Raw genomic sequence first — 20,545 nt, 5'->3', positions numbered from 1 at the left:
TGTGCTATCATTGCACAGGTCATGACATAAAAGAGCATTCAATGGGCTATGAACATATATGACAGAGGTATGTAAAAATTGCCATTATTGCGCCTATTTATAAGTGAATTTATTCGTGTTAAATATCTGCATTAAAACTTAATTTCGTACTTACTTCTCTTTGATCAGCCAAATTCTAAGTGTTACTCAGTTTAGGATTTTTAAATGTGCTGTACCCGTGAAGATACGGGGTAGAATAGGTCTTCAGCAACCCATGCTTGCCGTAAAATGCAACTAAGCTTGTGTAAAAGGCGACTGACGGGATCGGAGGGTCAGGCTCGCTGACTTGGTTGGTGCATGTTATCGTATCCCAACTGCGTAGACCGATGCTCATGATATCGACCACTGGATTGTATTGTCCAGACTCCATTATTTTACAGACCTCCACCATATAGCTGGAATATTGCTCATTGCGGCGTTAAACAACAAATTAACAAACAAACTGAATGGGTTAGCTGCGTGGATGGCCAAGAAATATATACCTGTCTGAATCTCCAAATAAATCTTTCAGGCAGGGTACTGGCGAGTCCAGAAGTGAAGTATATATATAAATATATATATATATATATATATATATATATATATATATATATATATATATATATATATATATATATATATAGTACATGTCAAGTAGCAGTGTGCAATGTTTTAGATAAATGGAAAGATTAACGACAGAGAGACATCTTAAGATGTTAGCTTAAAGAGACACATTGTTTCCATATATAGAAGGCAAAGAAACATATAACTCTTCAGCATAGACACATTCAATCATAGCCCTACTTAATACCAATCATTGTTTATTTTTTTTAAGTACATGCATTATACATGTAGGCCCATTCTTATCCAGCATTTAGTGTGAGTGGGTTTGATTTTACGCCGCTTTTAGCAATATTCCAGCAAAATCACGGCGGGGGACACCAGAAATGGGCTTCACACATTGTACCCATGTCGGGAATCGAACCTTGGTCTTCGGCGTGACGAGCGAACGCTTTAACCACTAGGCTACCCGACCGCCCCTCCAGCATTTAGTTGCAAATAGCATATACAACATTGGGAGATAAAGTTATTAATACACTTCCATGTATATTTGTTTGTTGTTTAACGCCGCACTCAGCACTATTCCAGCTGTATGACAGAGATATGTAAATAATCGAGTCTGGACCAGACAATCCAGTGATTGACATCATGAGCATCGATCCAGGCAATTGGGATACGATGACATGCATGAACCAAGTCGGCGAGCCTGAGCACCCGATCCCGTTAGTCGCCTCCTTCGACAAGCATAGCCGCCTTGCAAGCATGGGTTGCTGAAGATCTCTTCTGACCGGGATCCTTGCGGGTCCGGCCATATATGATACAATGGAACAATGCCAATAACCGTCTTTCAGGTGCACAGACAGTCTTTATACTCTGAAGTGACAATTAAATATTTTCACCTGTGGTGAAAACACCAAATCTGGTGGTCAAAGTATTTTAAGAGAGGAGTTTCAAAAATTGTGATCGTGACACCATCAACGAAGCTCAATCATGAGTTTTAATTTCCTTAAAAACTGAATTCATGCATATGTTCTGTATAGTATAAGTTATAAACCGATCTCGAGGTGTACATGGTGTGTGGGCGTAACCGAGCCGTCATTTATTACTGATATTCATTCATACAAACCCGGAATATAATTATGTCCGATGCTTCACCGAGTAAAGCGCTTTCATTCAGCTATTTTGACAGCTAGCAGACGACGAAAACGAACCGAGTTGCTTCCCTTTACCCAATGCATTCGGATACTATACACTAATGCGAGATAGGCAAGTTACCTAAGGTGTTTTCCGATTGATTTCTCAAACAATGGAAGATAATTTCCCGCTCCTTAACCAATCAGAAGCTAGTATTTTAATGTAAGGTGAGATAACACAAATTGTACGAAAAGGGATGATTAAGTAGCCCAGTGGTTACAACGTTGCCTCATTTCGCTGAAAGCCTGGGTTCTATTGCTCATAGCGTTTACGTTGTAAAGCCCATTTCCGGTGTTCTCCGCCATGATATAACGGTAATATCGCTAAAAGCTGCGCAAACCCAAACTCAATCACATACTGACAACGAAAATTGATATATTTGCTGTATTTTATTTAGACCATATATGTAATCCCGAGTTCCGTATTTAGCTGAGCGTGAAACCTAGCGCAACACAATCTCATTAAAATCAGATATTAGTTCTCGCTATCGCTAAACAAAGATCTGAGGACGTCCCATCACGGGTCAAGTCAGAACGATCTTTCATCCGACCAATCAAAGCGTCGCTTACCAGATCATGAAACTGACAGTCGGAATGTGTTTTCTAATCATGCAAACTCGAGCGCAACACCAACACAACGAAGCACTCGTAAAATATACCATATGCATCGTGTTGATTTTCAACATGTACACCTTGCAGTTCAAAGCTTAAATACACTTGGTAATATATTCATTTAACATTATGATATTTCCTTCTGAATAATGACCGCGTAATGTGTTTATTATTTATTATTTCGTTTAGTACCAAAGCGCGTGCACATGTACTGCGGGAACAAATTTCTCGAACAAAAATTGAAAACTCTCAACATCCCTTGGCCTATTCAACGACAGATAGATCACTGAGAGGAGTAACTTCTTTGATAGGCGTTGAGAAGTTGGAGTACTAAGTAAGGATAAGAATTTATGGATGAACAACCTCTTTATTACAATTAAGAGCGACGTTTCGGTGTAGGTTCTAAAACCGTTATCAAATATACTGAGAGGAGCTTATGACGTTACTTTTGACGTGTTTGAAGTATTATTCTGTTTAACTCAATTGGATTATGCTGTGGATCGCGTAGATGTCTGCCTATTCACACACGACAGTGAAATTCTAAAAAAGCCATTAATGGCAAGTAATACATATAATACTAAGTTCGCTCCCGTGTAATGCCAATTTTATGAAGCTAGTTACACGGGAGCTCGTTTAGTATTCTATTTACACACACATGATTTGAATAGTTGGAATATGTGATATTTTTATATCAAATATATCGACACTCGTCAAACAAGTTCTAAACTTTTATCAACTTGTATTGATATATTTAATTTCACTCTGTGAGATTCTATATATATATATAGGTACAAGTTAGAGACGTGCGTTATCTTGTATTCAATGTAAACAAATGCACTTTAGGGGCATGATATAGTATTTATCATCCAAAACTGTCTTCCACGGGAGATATCACTAGGGTGAGATCAAGCGATATAGCCTTGGTCTGAATGCTTGTGGCGTCATCGACAACGACATTATGTTTTCCGACCAAACCTGAAATGATTCACTTGAATGTGAAAAAAACCCATCTCCGTCTTTCTGAAGTGTAAATTAATTGAAATGTTGGTTCCAGTTAACGAATAACTGACAACCAACTGTCCATTCCTGAAAAAAAATAATGGAATGTTCAAACAATAGAATGACGTCACAGAAGTGTATTTATGATCTGGTAACAGCTACTCGATTATTTACAGATCATCGTCATATATAGCGTTATATTGCCAGACGTGGCGCTAAACAACAAAGTGTCATTGTGGGGTTGTAAAGGGGTGTCTATATACGCCGTATGCCCGTGTTCGTTTCTCCATAAAGCCCATTCGTTTTTCTTCTTCTTTTTGTTTGTTTGATGTTTAACGCCGCACTCAGCAATATTCCAGCTATATGTCCGTAAATAATCGAGTCTGGACCAGACAATCCAGTGACTGACATCATGAACATCGATCCACGCAGTTGGGATACGATGACATGCATCACCTAAGTCAGAGAGCCTGACCACCTGATCCCGTTAGTCGCCTCTTACGACAAGCATAGACGCCTTTTACGGCAAGAATGGGTTGCTGAAGAACTATTCAACCCCGGCTCTTCGCGGGACTGAAGCCCATTCTTACCATGGTGTGATTGAATTATTGCCCCTCTACGTGAAGATCTGAGAACACCCGGAGCTTTGAAGGATGCCTGGGTTCGTAAGCAAATCAGACGTCAGCTTTCTGGAGCGATGGGGCTCATTTTCTTTATGTCCTATATTCGGAAATTTCAATTTAACAACAACAAAAAACCGCCCTAGACGTCAAATATTCCATCGATGGTACTCTCTATTGGGTGTACAGGCCATGGCTTTCAGAAACGACAGCGTGTATAAAATATCCACAACAATATAATGACACAGTCTTTATCATTTTCATTTTGAACAGGCCGATTAACTTTGATTTCGAGATCCAGAAATCAAATATAAAAGCCTCGACGCTAGAACGTTTATCTGGCGCGACCTCCTTAGAAATTTCCTCAGATCTTCACGAATATAGGGGGCGTATCGGAGTATAAGATCTGATTTTAATGATATTGTATTATTGCAACAACAAAAAATGTAAAAAAATCCATTACTCGCTCACGCATTATCAACCAAACTCTAGATATTTAAGGGTATGCCAGGTCAAAATGAAACCCCCATTTATCCTTGTCCTTTTATATCTTTTAATACTAGTATATATTCAAGTTGCAACGCGACAGTATATATCAGAAGTCAACATCCAGTGTCTCCCAAAGATCTTGTCCGCCTCAGTCCTCCAGATCATTTCATACAGGCGCTGTGGTCTCAGTATAATTACTCACGTTTCCAGTATCGACATATAGCATGAAGACAAGCGTCTCTCAAACGCTTACGATAAATATTTTAAACAATCACACGAGCGATTTTTACGGTCGATTTTCGTCTAAAAGCCATATTGCCTTCCGGACGTAATGCCATTGAACGGCGTCATCTGACCATACTGGAAAGAAATCGGATCGGACGTCACAACATGGAGCGTGGTTGACCATTGTGGGTGACCATTGATATGTATTGTTTTGCTGTCGCCATGTTTGGTCTGGCCGAGTATGTACATAAAGACGGCAAATATTTGTCGCTCGTTTTACCTCACCGTTCACCGCAAGAATTCGATAGGGGCATATAACGTTGTTTGAACGCAGGGATATGCGACTCGACGATGTTACATTTATTCTTAAAAAAAATGAAACGATTGTCACTCCGAAAACCAACATGATAAAAGTAGTAACTTTTTACTGGGAATGTCTGTATTATTCTTTCGTAAATAACAATATGATGAGGAACTAAAATTTTCGGCGTGCGTCCTTAATATGAACGATGGGATGGGGGTAAATCAACAACTTATTTTCAAGACCAGTTTGGAAATACATGTATTTATTCAAGATTCCGAGGCACTGTACAGATGTAATATTAACGGCATATACGGGTTCCTCGAAATGTGTCTTTAAAGACAACTTCACAGTCGAATGAACATGATCCATAAACGTTTTAACAAGTACGATTGTGTTTTATGAGGGAGTGAGTTGAGTTTAACGCCGCTTTTAACAGTATTCCAGTTATATCGCGGCGTGTCAGCTGTGGGAGGAAAGCCAAGTGATGCAGGTCTCAGACGTTTACCACTTCGGTGAAACCCACGAGCACGGGTATGGTGCTGACAAACCAAGAAACATAATCGGGTCGAACCGGGATCCGAACCCACAATCATAGGTTACTATGGCGCCTTAGACAACTGGGCCACCCGTGCCCCCTGTTTTACGAATACCCAGGTCGACTTATGGGCCTTACTGCATGTATATACTATGGGACAGACCCGGATTTTGTACACCGAGAGAAAAGTACGGGATCAGTAAACTCGTACGACTTGCCTTTCAAGAATTGTAAAGATATATAGTTAGGTGTTGCATAGCTGGATTACTGCTGTGCGACGTCAGGCAACAAACAAACAAACACTTACCTTTTAAAGCAAATTGTGTGAGTGGTAGGTGCTACCGGCGGGGCAGGACATGTTTACCCTTTCGTGAACACTCGGTGTCGTCGCTTACTCTCAGTGGTTCTTTCATATACTTTTCACCGCGTTTTTGCCTTTTACTTCAAATGTTATTTGTTTCGGCGGATAATCGAGACTGGTTATACTCTGGCGTTGATGTTCTATATTTCTATATTGATATTTCACTTATGTAGCCAAAACTGATGTGGAGGATCATCCAGTTGCATGGAACTTAAGAGATATGATGCCTTGGGTATAAACACTATTTTGTCCGGCGCTGTCGACATGGGAAATAAACGGTTTGTTATTGCAAAGTCTGACATGTGGTGCAGGTTCCACTGAAACGTTTAGTTCATGACCTCACAAGACTAATGTGTCGTAAACCCGTCATATTACGTCATTGACTTGACACATTGTGGGGTAAGCCTGGCATAATTATGTCAATGACCTGACATATTGCACCCTGACATAAACATATTATGTCATATTATGTAGTAAACCTGACACAATGCATCAGTAGCCTGACATTGTCTCAAGATCCTGACCTGACGATCCGGGTTAGAATATCTGGCATTTTGTATCAATATTAGTTTATTTTATCAGCTACACCTACAAAACTAGATATTATTTTATTGAAAGCTATGAACCTGAATTCCTGTTGGTAAGAAATCACCTTTCAACAATGGATTGTTTGTGGCAAGCAATTTCACTCTTTTTTCAACAGTATGAAGCTATATCAAATACTAGTAGTTGGTCCCTGAGAGGCGACTAACGGGATCGGGTGGTCAGGCTCGCTGACTCGGTTGATTCAATGTCATCGTATCTCGGTTGCGTAGACCGATGCTCATGATGTCAGTCACTGGATTGTCTGATATTGTGCCTTAAACCTGACATATTGTGCCTTAAAACTGACACACTGTGTCTTAAACTGACACATTGAATCATACACCTGACATACTAGATCCATGGCCTGACATGTTGCATGGTAAATCTGAGATGAGTGTCGTACACCTGGCGTGCTGCATCCTAACCAAGCTTGTGATGCGGTTTGGGTTTATTGCCTGGCCTTGATCGGTACGTCAGGTGTATCACAACGTGTCAGTGGGATTTATCATCCCAAACTGGCTATCGCATTCGTGACCAACTCGTGTTATTCCGGAACATGCCGAATAGTCTTGCATGTTACGGAAAGGGGCGAGTAGTGACGAATGGAGATATCGCTTTTGCAGCCCATTGTGACGTCATCGGTTACATTACGTCACAATCAAATGACATCACTAATCTGTGCGCTACAGAAGCAGTACTTTTTACACTCAAGACACTGACAATTTAAAAATAACAAGCCAATTTTTTTACCAGGAATAATCTCACCCTGGTATTCTGAGAAGAGTCTAACACTCTCATTGAAGTGCGATTATGTTATACCGATACGTTGGATATAGGGGAGGTGCGTGTCTACTTTCTTAATAGTTATTCTGCCTTGGCAGGTTGGCACTACTTCTGCACAGCCTGGAGGGTTTGATAAATACTGCTTTTACTTTTTCGATCGTAACGTAATCCAGAAATCCATATAAATGCCAATACATTACGATCTACACTTGAAATGACCCACTCATCAGTGATCCTCGCATTCTTTCCAACTAACAAGGGGGCACGGTGGCCCAGCCGTTTATGGCGCCGCAATTCGCTGTACAGAGTTGCGTGCCTTGGGCATGTCCGGTTCGCCCCGATTATGTTTCTAGGTTTGTCAGCACCATATCTGTGCTCGTGGGTTTTAACAAAGTGGTAAATGTCTGAGACCTGCATCACTTGGGGCTTTCGTCCCACATTAAGCTGGCACGCCGTGAAATAACTGGAATACTGTTAAAAGCGGCGTTAAACCAACTCTCAGCAACCCATGCTTGCCGTAAAAGGTGACTATGCTTGTCGTAAAAGGCGACTAACGGGATCGGGTGGTCAGGCTCGCTGACTTGGTTGATGCATGCCATCGATCCCAATTGCGTGGACCGATGCTCATGATATCAATCACTGGATTGTCTGGTCCAGACTCGATTTATTTACCGCCGTCATATAGCTGGAATATTGCTGAGTGCGGCGTTAAACAACAAACCAACCAACCAACCAACCAACCAACCACTCAAAATAACAAGTAAGAACGCGGGGACACGTGTGTTGTTTACCCCTCGACTGGTGCTATATGTATGACAGATTCCCATAATACTCACGGTGTAACCTAGTCTGTCATACACACCCTGAAACAAATATATCCAATACAGCCCATGCAAGTCTACAATATTTGGCAAGTCTAGATTACTGCAGTATCACGGGGTCACTGGGCTCCTTTTTTATTATATTTTTTATGACTATAATTTAACAACTGTTTTTATCTGTGAAATATGTTCATTTAAGGGACTAGATTTTAGCCAAAAGAGAACCCTGTTCAAATGTAAAGAACTTTATATCTCGGCTCAGATTGTTTCATTTTTGTTTTGCTTAATCCTATATCTTTTCTGCTCTATTTGGTTCTGCATCTTCAATGCGGGTTTGCTTTGTATACAACCCGCCTCCATGTTCTAGTGGACAGCATGTTTGTCTGGAGAGGGAAAGGTAGGTAGTTCGATCCGCGGTCGAGTCATACCAAAAGAAGTTGAAAGAAGGTACTTGTTGTTACCCTGTCGGGTCGGCATGTAGGGGACAAGTGAGTGAGTGAGTGAGTGAGTTGGGTTTAACGCCGCTTTTAACAGTATTCCAGTTATATCACGGCATGTCAGCTTAATGTGGGAGGAAAGCCCGAATTTATGCAGGTCTTAGACGTATATCGCTTCGGTGAAACCCACGAGCACGGGTATGGTGCATATACGGGTTCCTCAAAATGTGTCTTCAAAGACAACTTCACAGTCGAATGAACATGATCCATAAACGCTTTAACAAGTACAATTGTGTTTTATGAGTGAGTGAGTTTGGTTTAACGCCGCTTTTAACAGTATTCCAGTTATATCACGGCGTGTCAGCTGTGGGAGGAAAGCTCCAGGTGATGCAGGTCTCAGACGTTTACCACTTCGGTGAAACCCACGAGCACGGGTATGGTGCTGACAAACCTAGAAACATAATCGGGTCGAACCGGGATTCGAACCCACAACCATAGGTTTCTGGCGTGCCCAAGGGACGCAACTCTGCACAGCGAATCGCGGCGCCTTAGACGAATGGGCCACCCGTGTCCCCTGTAGGGGACAAGACATGGACTGCATGGACGGCTCGGAGTCAGTATACTGCATGTATCTGAGAAGGGTACCCATGCGCTAAAGCAGTGTGGTATCTCGGTGGACAAGCACGATAAAACCGGCATTTTTCCGGACTAGTACAAGCAGGGGTGGTGGCTGTCGTTCGCTCGTCACGCCGAAGACCCGGGTTCGATTCCCGACATGGGTACAATGTGTGAAGCCCATTTCTGGTGTCCCCCGCCGTGATATTGCTGGAATATTGCTAAACGCGACATAAAATCAAACTCACTCACTCCTCCAACACGGAGTGTTTACGTGAAGCACATGAAATGTTAATAATGTTGGTTATGTTTCTTTAGATATTATGAGACGTTGATACGATTCAATGTTATAAAACAAAGTCTGATTCAATCTGGGTAGAGCTCTCCCGAGCTCTTATCACTTTAACACGCCCACCTTATCGTGAGACGCTTTAAGGTCGATATATTGAGGTGATCGGATGGTTTGTGTCACAAGCTCTCGGCAGCAGTAGATATACCCTAATCCCCGACCTATAGACACTGGGGCTCGCTTCGAAACACAGGCTAATAGGTTGTCTGAGCAAGAGCAAATTCCACTATTCCGGTGGACGTTACTATTTTATATACAAACACTAAGGAACACAATTGTGGAACAGATACTCAATGTGCAAATCCGGGATTTAATTGATTGAGTGACTTCGATCTTTGTCACTAAATGAAAGAAATAAGTATAAGTAGATAAATAATGAGAAAGTATGTGGTTGATTTGTTTCTTTTACACCGCGTTATGCATTACCCTTATCATGTCACGGTGGGTGACACCAAAAGTAGGTTATCACCCATGTGGAGAATCGAAACTTTTAACCACTTTCAGCTATCGAGTTCTTTTTATATAGACTCTGTGATATCTTTACCTTCTGTCTTACTATACATGTTAACAGTTTTTTTCACGAAAGAATAATTGACTACTAAATGACTGTGATATTGACAACCGAACGTTAACCATTGACTCACTTACGTCACCATGCCTCCACATGCGTATATATATATAGAGTGAGTGAGTGAGTGAGTGAGTATGGTTTTACGCCGCTTTTAGAAATATTCCAGCAATATCACAGCAGGGGACACCAGAAATGTGTGAGAGAGATATAGATATTGATATATATAGATGCGTCATACATGTATATCCCCGTTTTATGGGTTTTCGGACGCTTAGGAAACATTCGTAGTTTTCTCTCTATTCATATGTACAACTGTTAACATCTCATTCAATTTTAAAAGACAACTTTCTCTTTAAAAAAAGCCATCATCGGAATATTTACAATGTCTGTGTTCTACTACACCCCCGTTATAGTGCGAGTAATCCCCATAACCTATGATCCGACGATATACCTAAACAAGGTATAACAAATAATACAGCGAGATACACAAATCAGTAATCTGATGTGTGTGTGTTTGTTTGTTTGTTGTTGTTTAACGCCTCACTCATCAATATTTCAACAATATGAGAGCGGCCTGTAAATAATCGAGTCTAGACCAGACAATCCAGTGATTGATATCATGAGTATCGATCCATGCAATTGAGATACGACGACATACATCAACCAAGTCACCGGGACTTACCACCCGATCCATTTAGTCGCCTCTTACCCGCATCCTGACATCCAAATTATATTTGTAGATGCATATATGCACAACAGGTTTATTACTCGTTTCTAGGGCATTGATCATGTGATTAGATAGGATTGACTTGAAAGGTAAAACAATAAATACATCACAAAGTATTGCTACTTTAAACAGGCACTTCATTCATAGATCTTTCATGCGTTTTCATTCTCGTAAATATATCATTGATCGATTTATTTCAGCCTTTTTCAAATAAAACAGAAGAAAGTATGAACACAAGGAACGTAATATCTGGCTCGATGAGACTTCCGTGATGCCTACGGTTCTTTAACCACAAACAAACTAACACTCTTGTACTTTAAGTGAACGCAACTGTTTGCTCATAGCGATATAAACACTCCTGACACGCATGGCTGTCGCTAAACGTGTCATAGCATACTCCAGCTCTCATGTTTATAACTATACTTGAAATATTTGAAACTGGCGCAATGACACGCGGCACAGGAAAGACACTCTGAGTTTTGGAGAAAAAAAAAATTGCACGTGCTTTTTTTTAAGTAAGAGACATATTAAGACAAAATTGTTATGGATGAGCAACTTCTTTATTACAATTGGGCCAATTCTTTATGCCCAATTGCAATAAAGAAGTTGCTCATCCATAATTAGTTACCATTCCAACTTCTAAATGCCACTCAAAGAAGTTATGAGACATATTACAGAATAACGTACGTGTATTTGGTCTAAAGCATATTTCAAAATCATTGTAATTATGTTTAAATAACAGTAGACAGTTGACCCTAATTCAGATTCTTATCAAGATCTATCATTAACATTATAATTATAATTCTATATCAACTAAACCATGATATTTGCGTTGTATATAATTACATGTTTCATTAATTGGGTTTCGTAATTTTGATTTTTAGCTATAAGGGCCAACAGATATCTCTCACATTTTGCCTCACAGATGCGTTTGTACCCATTAATATAAGTAAGTATTTATAATATTTGTTATTTTGAAGAACAATACCCCCCAACACAATATTTACTCAAATACCCCGAGAATACCTCAAACCTCAGTGTTTGGTGTATTAATATACTGAGTCACATAATATTGATAATCGGATTTGTTATTATCATTAACATCAACGCCCAATTGTTTAAATCATACAAGTAACGGTAATGCCCCTATTATCAGTTTACAAATGTATCCTGATTGATTGTTTCGGTTACGGTCTCATTAATGGGTCAAACCTCCAGCGCGCCTGGCGGTACAGTTATGTTCTCGTGAAGCGGTGTTTACGTTCTGCTGTCACGTGGCTTCGGGTCGCTTCATGTTGCTATGGGCGACATCGCAGTTCATACAGGCGTACTTGATCACATCGCTGTGAGTAACTAGTCCCTGGGATGAAAGTATTTTACACCTGGAAGTAAATATTTGGATGTGTTTAGTGTTTAGTTTCGTGAAAAACACATATATGTGGATTTATTATACTACTTTGTAGTGCTTGTTGTTGGTGGAATCATTGACCATAAATCAAACCGCGGAAGAATATCACCATTCAACTGTCTGCTTGCGATAGAAGCATGTTACTGTCATGTTAAAGGTAATCACAGTTTGCTGTAATAGATTATTTTAGCTGTGTTCATTGAAATCGACGCTGATTTCATATAACCGGTAGACATCAGGTAAGTGTCGAGTATCTCTCAAGATGCCGACAACTTTGCCTTTGTCGAATTTGGTGGACCTGGCCCTTGGGACACCTGAGGTGGGGGCTGTCAATTTCAATGTTTTACACACTTTACTCCATGCGATGATCTCTAAACTAAACATAAGAGATGTCAAAGCCGACATCAATGAAAGTGATCGTGATTTCCTTTCGTCGACCAAATCCCAAAGAGTGATGACAGGCCTTAGTGATATTGACAGTGGCAAAGGGGAAGATTCGGAGGATGCATTAAGTGAAATACGAGATTCTAGTGAACTAGACTCCCCTGCCTCCTCAGCCAAACACAAGTCGAAAAGATCAGTCCCGTACCATCATCTTGAACTACGGGTAGAAAAACTTGCTGAACAATTAGAAAATTTAAATGCGTTGCCTACAAATTCGGATCTGTTTGAAAGAGCCAAAGCTAAAGGTGATGGAGAAAGACCTATAGCTGATATGTGGCAGTACATGCAACTGAAGAAACGTGTGGATGCCAATGAAGAAGGCGTTGGAAAGGTAAATATATGTTTCTCATTAAAAATGTAGATCTACATAAAGAATATCTTGTCTCAAATACATAGACCTATTCAATATTGAATTGAAATATCTCAGAATGTTCTGTTTAAATATATTGTCAAACTGACAATGATATACGACATTTCAGCGCATATTAATGGTAAGGGCGGATAACAATATGTGACTGGTTTCAGTGACATAAATCAACTGATAATGCTCATGAATGGGTGGGGGGCATGGGTTGCCCAGTCGTCTAAGGCGCCGCAATTCGCTGTACAGAGTTGCGATTGTGGTTTCAAATCCCGGTTCGCCCAGATTATGTTTATAGGTTTGTCAGCACAACACCTGTGCTCGGGGGTTTCACCAAAGTGGTCTGAGACCTGTATCACTTGGGGCTTTCCTCCCACATTAAGCTGACATGCCTGCGATATAACTGGAATACAGTTAAAAGCGGCGTTAAACCAAACTCACTCATGAATGAATGGGTGTGAGTGTGGTGGGGTCGGGGAAGTTTATTAACAGCATCGGCAGATCCAAAGGGGGATCCGGATGTAGTATGTTGTCGGCTAGGGACGAGACCAATTTTTTAGTCCACTCGCCCTTATAATGATAACATAGCAAAACCCATAAAATAGCAAATTTCTACTAGTCCTTGTGATACCTTAGACATTGGGCAATTTGGCAAGGACTACAGGACTAGTGCAAATTTCTAACGCTTCATAAACTGAAGTTGACTGAAGTTAAATCTTAATTCAAACATATAAAGTCAGAAGAAATGCGTGCAAAGTCAGAAAGAAATGCAAACATTAGTTACTTATAGTGTAACCATAGAGTTCTAGATAAGTTTTGTCATTAAAATATATATCATGTGGGTCCGGGTAGTCCTTTGGGTACCTGAGTACCCACCCGACCTGAGTACCCGAGTTACCCTCCCAGCCCTATTGTAAAGCTGACCTATGAGCTATGAGGAATAACGGATTATACCCCCTAAAATACTTACCTTTAACACTAACATAATTATATTGGCAGAGCTAGTGGACAAGTGCTAATTTCCATCCCTGGTAAATTAATGCTGTAAGTTCCAAGCCTTGGTGATAATGTTTTTCCTGTAAGATTAGTCATGGAAAATACCCATAATTCCACTTAGCTTATAGGTAATTTAAAATTATAATTTTTTATCCATGATCCTTTTTTTTCTGAGAAAATGTAATTTTTTAAATTGAAAATCACAGAAGGATAATGTTGCTGCTAATGCTGGGCATCAAATATTGAATGCTCAAAACCACCCACAAATATAAAACATGTTACCTATCTTCAAGTGACAAACCTTTACCATGCTTTCAAACTGCTACAGGAGAGCACTGGTCCCATGCTAATTTTCATAAGTGTGACAGTGGAGTTCAAGGCTCAGTTCATGGTCAGTTTCATGTTGACCAAGGGAATGTGATGTCAGTCTGTACACACATCTTATAGTCACTTATGAACCAGTGAGACAGTGATGACAAATATTGATGTACACAGTCCTTGTCGTTATCTGCAGATTACATCAGACAACGTGAACATTGTCTTGTCCAAACAGAGTTAATAGAATCTGCTGGGAAATTTCTACTCTTATGTAAATATTACTGTAATATGTATGTCTTGATTATCTAAAATCATCATAATCCTAATCAGCACCATAAAACTGAGCTGTGTATGAGTACAATTTGATAAAACCACCTTTCATTTTGAAAATTTTGATATAGATGTCAGGCATTGAAAAGTTATGTCGTTTGACAAAATCACTTTACACTGTAAAACGTGAAATTAATACGTCTCCAAAAGAATGCGACCGGTGGCCCTTAGCCAAAAATGTGACTCAATATGAATGCGACACCCCCTCCTCTCAAGCATCAGTGGATTTATATCTAAACAAAATGTCCTCTGTCAGGTTTACAGGAGATTACTCGCCTTGATCCAACCTTACATTAATCCAATCACACACCAAATAGCACCGCTTATTAGCGCTGAGTAGAGTACTTCTGCTAAAACAATACGTGCACGCTAGCTCGTGTCGGCCTTTGATGCAGTTGCAAAGAACAAAACCACTGTGTTGGGTGGGTGGCGTCTGTCTGGACTTGCAGGTGTGATCAGTGATGACATAAGTGAGTAGAACGCTTGTCTTGACGACAGCGTGGAATACATAGTTGTTTGTTTTCAGCGTATGTCTAAGTTGGTATTTCTGCTATACAAAATGTCTTATTGTTCATATAAATGCGATGTTTAATAATGCGAGCAAAGACCACTCGCATTTTTCGCATTTAATTCACGCTTGCGTTAATTTAAAGATTTACTGTTTTATTCCGAAATTGTTTTCATGTATCATTTCACTAGGGACCATATAAAGAATTGCATCATATTGGCTGAAATCTCCCACATCTGGTGTGTGTGTGTGTGTGTGTGTGTGTGTGTGTGTGTGTGTGTGTGTGTGTGTGTGTGTGTGTGTGTGTGTGTGTGTGTGTGTGTGTGTGATTCATTAAGTACTATCGACATGCTTAAATATATTTCAGCAATAGTAGAAAAAGATGAGTTACAAGCCTGCCCAACAAACATTTCAATTTGGACAAACACACATGAGTGTTAAAACATTTCTGGGGGTCTGGGAGTCGTTGAATCTAGGAACACGCCCCATCCCTCCCCCCTTGATCCAAATGTTTAAGTTTTAATGTAAGTGTTGTGATGAGGACCTCTTGATTTCAGGTGTAATTTCGAACATTGTCTTGTAAATTCTAGATTTCTTAAGGTACATTCACTCCTATTGTAAGATCTGACTCAATTTTAACAACAAACAAGCCCAGATGTCATGGATGTTTGCTCATGTGAGTGAGTATGGTTTTACGCCGCTTTTATCAATATTCCAGCAATATCACGGCGGGGGACAGCACAAATGGGCTTCTCACATTGTTGCTCAGGTAGTATACCACTGATTTGCCTGGCTCTACCTCTTATCATAATTACAGGCTGCAGGGATGTAGCTGAACTTGATGACTTTGCTGTAAAGGCAGCATTCACTCAGACTTAGGGTTATAAGTGATTCCTAGATGCTTGCCCTTGTTGTAAGGTGAAGGTGAAATTGGGTTTAACGTTGCGTCCAAGATTATTGCACTTATATAGCGACGTGCATGCATGTGTGTGTGTGTGGCTGCTTGTACTTGTCCGGACTGATGCCGATTTATAGTGCTGGCACACTGAGATACCATGCCACAGTTTAACATGAATACCCCACTCAGACACAGTATACTGACTCTGAGCCGACCAGTCCTTGTTTTAGCCCTTTAATGCCGAGCGCCAGACAGGGTAACAACAAGTACCATCTTTTAACGTCTTTTGGTATGACGCGGTCAGGGATCGAACCCCGGACCTTCCGCTCTCTGGGCGGACGCTTTACCACTAGACCATGGAGGCGGTCCTGCCCTTGTTGTAAGTGGGGTCAACTGATCAGGTTGTCAGGCTTGATGTCCTGGTTGATTATGTGTCCTTGTACCCTGATGGTGTGGGGCATTCATAATATCAATCACTGGTTTGTTTGGCCCAGGCTCGTTTATTTACGAGACTCTGTCATATAGCTGGAATACTGCTGAGTACGGTGTTACACAAGAAATGAACAAACAGTATGCCGTAAATCGCATCATCGTTGTTATTATACATATCTTGTTGTCTGAGGTCATCTCACTGCTAACGTAAGTCAATTCATGACATTGTTACAGTAACAGACCAACAAGAAGAGAGTATAGATAAGATTGATTGACCACAGATAAGTGAAAGTGGACGCTCACAGCCCACGCATTCTAACACCTTGCTGTAATTTGTGTCGTCTAGAGTTCCCAAGTCCTTTTCACTGATCAGCAATGCTTCATTGCACACGCTCAGACATTTTATTCACTTCTATTGTGCCACTTGACATAGGCCAATACCGTTATCCTGTTATTCTGGCCTATACATTCGTGTCAACTGTGTTACTAAACTCATACTGGTATATTCATGAACAGGGCCTGTGCTTGGGGCATGTTTTGTTGAATTGGACTTCTTTCATGGGGGTCTTAGAGATCTTGAAGGATATGGTATATTCTGACATGGCTCTTTGTTACACATTCCTTCCATTATGGGTCTACCCTAGAGTGAAAAACTTTCCAATAGGTGCAAAGTAGTGTGATTACTTTCACGTTTATCGCTTTAGGTTGGTTTTATACTTGATAAAGGGCGTAGCTGCTGAATTTGTCTTGAATAATAATACAATTTGCTGGCTTGATTTTATTAGAAGTTTGTTTCTAAGTATTTAGAGTCTCCTATGACTATGACTGGGACAAGTATCATATAATAGTTTGAGTAGGGGGCTCATATTCATTTAATATCTTGTTTGGTGACTTGTTATTAACATTGCAATATAATTATATACTACTCAAAAGAAGTTAAGGAACACCCAATTTGTTCACATGACTACAGTTAGTTTGTCATGGCTGGTGTGTATTGCAACACACTGCCTTCCAATTGGGGGTGTTCTTTAACTTCTTTTGAGTAGTATATAATATACCTATTATGTACATGATGTAAGTAAGTGTCAGAAAATTAGCCTTACTTATCAACAAAATCAAATTAAATTCAATAAATGATATCAGTAACATTAGCATAATGAGCGAGTCATGTTTTGCTTACGATTTTAATTTGAAGTTAACTATTAGGCTGAACGGCCAAAAAGCTAATACTTCTTTTGGCATTTAAGTTTTGATTTTATTGTGAAACCATTACTTACACAACGGGATCGGGTGGTTAGGCTCGCTGACTTGTTTAATGCATGTCATCGTATCCCATGCGTGGATCGATGCTCATGATGTCAATCACTAGATTGTCTGGTCCAGACTCGATTATTTACAGACCGCCATCATATAGCTGGAATATTGCTGAGTGGGCGTTAAACAAAACAAACAAATAACTACATAACTGCTGATATATTAGCACTTAATATGATATTAAGAAACTGCTGGAATGGATGATGTGAGAGTTTCCAGACCTATATGATGAAGGAAGATAGGCACATAGCTGCAGATGAAGCAGACATTTGACATATTGGTGCTGTATATTTAAGGAATACACGATGAGTGGGAGTTGTTTATCACACCATAAATAGCTGCAGGGAGAATAAACTATGATGGGCGCAGAGATATCAACACTTTGTACAGCCTCTTTAATGCTGTTAACTAGAATGTACAAGCTTCATAAATATTTACCCATATTTAAATGATGATGACTCCCTTAATATAATCCGACCTCGGCAGTGTGTCCATTTTATTAACAGGGGGTTACGTTAGTATTGCCCGGATATTTTCATAATTTTCATGTCCATTCTATGTACCTTTTCTCCCAAATACAGATTGTCATATCTCTCCCACTTTCGAATGTGATCGCGTTTGGTCATGTGTTCATCTGCAATGCCCCGCTAAGGCTATGGGGATCATCTTACTAGACACTTCCCTCTCAAAAATACCATTGTCAAATGTACAGCGTCATCAAGTTGTGAGTGCATGTTCGAATCTCTAGAAATGATGTCATGATGGAACATTGTTTTATTGCGAAATAAACCGTGTTTGGTTCTTAATTGTTCTTTATCGCGTAGCTTTCCTATATTAAAAAGATTAACTACCAGTTATGTTTGTAACAGGGTCACAAATAAAGGTGACCAAAAACACTGGAGAACTTGTAAGTTATCTACATGTGCGTACAAGTTATGTCAAATGGCATTGTGACTATTCCAACTTTTTTCCCCAGTATGTTTACAAGGACTGAATTAACAGGAGTGAAAATGATAAGCTATTGAAAAGATCATTGATAACTTTCATGTGTGAGAAAGAAATTTGAAAGTCCTCTTCACTATTTTAAATTACAGTCTGATATTTTGGTATGCTCTTTCAGTCTTTGAATATGAACAGATTGTAAACCTTTATGTATATTGAATGATCAGCTGATGATAATTTACGATGGGTAATAGTTAACTGTAATAAATCTTCTCAAGTCCTTTGAATACTGGTGAAGGTCCAATTGCTAGACCATTGCTTGGGTGCTACACATATATATTATACCTCTATAAAGGCAAAAGATTATCAAAGTCAATCTTATAAGTACATATATGATAGATACGAGATAAACCGCAAAGAACAATGAAGAATGAAACATTGTTTATTTCACGATAAGACATTGTTCTATCATGATGTCATTTCTGGAGATTCGAACATACGCTCGCAACTTGATGACATGGTAAATCCCTCTTTCAGTCTTTACAAAATAAAGAATATATCACCACAAGTAACATATGTAGTTTCCATGCTATTTGAAAAATCATGCTCCACTGGGAAATGGCGCTGATGGACCTGAGGAATGTTCCATGACAATAACTGTGTTCTGTATCATGGGGTCCTCTTTGGTTCTGTGGAATTCCACATATCTGATGTGCCAGTATTGTGGTTTAAAAATTCAGCTGATAATGTTCCTGATTTAGTCCTAAAATAAATCTTCTATCTTTCGATATCATCACATTGTTCAGCTAGCATTATCATCCATTGTATACCAGCCATGGAAATTACACTGAAACATTTACTAACCCAGTAGCAGTGTTTTGCTTGTTTTTATAAGATTATTGGACAGGTTACCAAGAACAAAGACACTGTCGTACACCCATGGTGACACAAAACTGTTTGATGACCTGAGAAGCACTATATCTTGTGCCCAATTAAATTGTTTGTTATATATTGGTATGTCATTGTTTCCGCCCTTGAGCAGTGAACCTAACATGACTATAAACTCCAATATGTCCAGATTTAAATATGTCACTTTATCAATGTGAGCATTAATTTCATACTCATATTAATTTCATGATTAGCAGTATTTGATAATCAAAAAAGTTTAATTTAAGCACAAATTTTGAGGGGCCCTTATTATAATCCTATTGTAAAGATGTGTAAAAAAATGGGGATCCATAGATTCTTATAGTTAAGGAGCAAAATTCCTGGACCCCCGGATCTGCTTTAGCTTTGGAACACTGGTTCAGTCTACCGGTATGCTACATACATTTGAATCTACAACTCTAAACTTGTATTTAGGCATTAGATTAGTCTCAGTATAAAGAAGCAACTTTACTAGACTCAGGCTTTGGATTAGTGGCTAAAATCGCAGACAGTAGTTTTATCTTCTGATAATCTCAGATTGATTAACTGGCAAATACTAGTTATCTGTAAGAACGATCACAGTTTGTACTACCCTTGCAAACAGGCTGCCTGCTCTAGTGACTTTCTATTGGAGTAAACATTTTGTACAATTGTAAGACATGTATGTCACATTAGATCAGGCATTTGACAAGTGATCTCTGTATAGTGACACACAGTCTGAGGTCACAGTACGGGTGTGGTGATACGTATGACAGAAAATGACTTACGATAGGTTTTATTTGCTACCACACGCACACATGCAATGCTTGAAGTACTCGGAGCAAGCACTCAGACATCTTTGACACAAGTCAAGCAAATAATG

General features: G+C 39.6%; 1 protein-coding gene across 5 annotated transcripts in view; it reads left to right on the top strand.

Annotated features, from left to right (window-relative positions):
* The first annotated feature begins 12,133 nt into the window (after window positions 1-12,133).
* LOC124137222 (glutamine-rich protein 2-like) overlaps window positions 12,134-20,545 on the top strand; it is a 49,818-nt gene continuing 41,406 nt past the window's right edge. For 2 of the 5 annotated variants that reach the window (XM_046503425.2, XM_046503426.2), the window contains exon 1: window positions 12,134-12,988. In XM_046503425.2, the coding sequence (XP_046359381.2) occupies window positions 12,476-12,988 (513 nt within the window). In that variant the 5' untranslated portion in view covers window positions 12,134-12,475. The remainder of the gene's footprint in view (window positions 12,989-20,545) is intronic. The other 3 variants (XM_046503427.2, XM_046503428.2, XM_046503430.2) reach the window with 3 other exon arrangements.

Source organism: Haliotis rufescens, unplaced genomic scaffold, assembly GCF_023055435.1.
Source record: "Haliotis rufescens isolate VD_foot unplaced genomic scaffold, xgHalRufe1.0.p SCAF_11, whole genome shotgun sequence".
In the NCBI taxonomy this organism is placed as follows: Eukaryota; Metazoa; Mollusca; class Gastropoda; order Lepetellida; family Haliotidae; genus Haliotis; species Haliotis rufescens.
The sequence above is the reverse complement of the archived record's forward strand: the minus strand, read 5'-3'. Positions and strand labels throughout refer to the sequence as shown.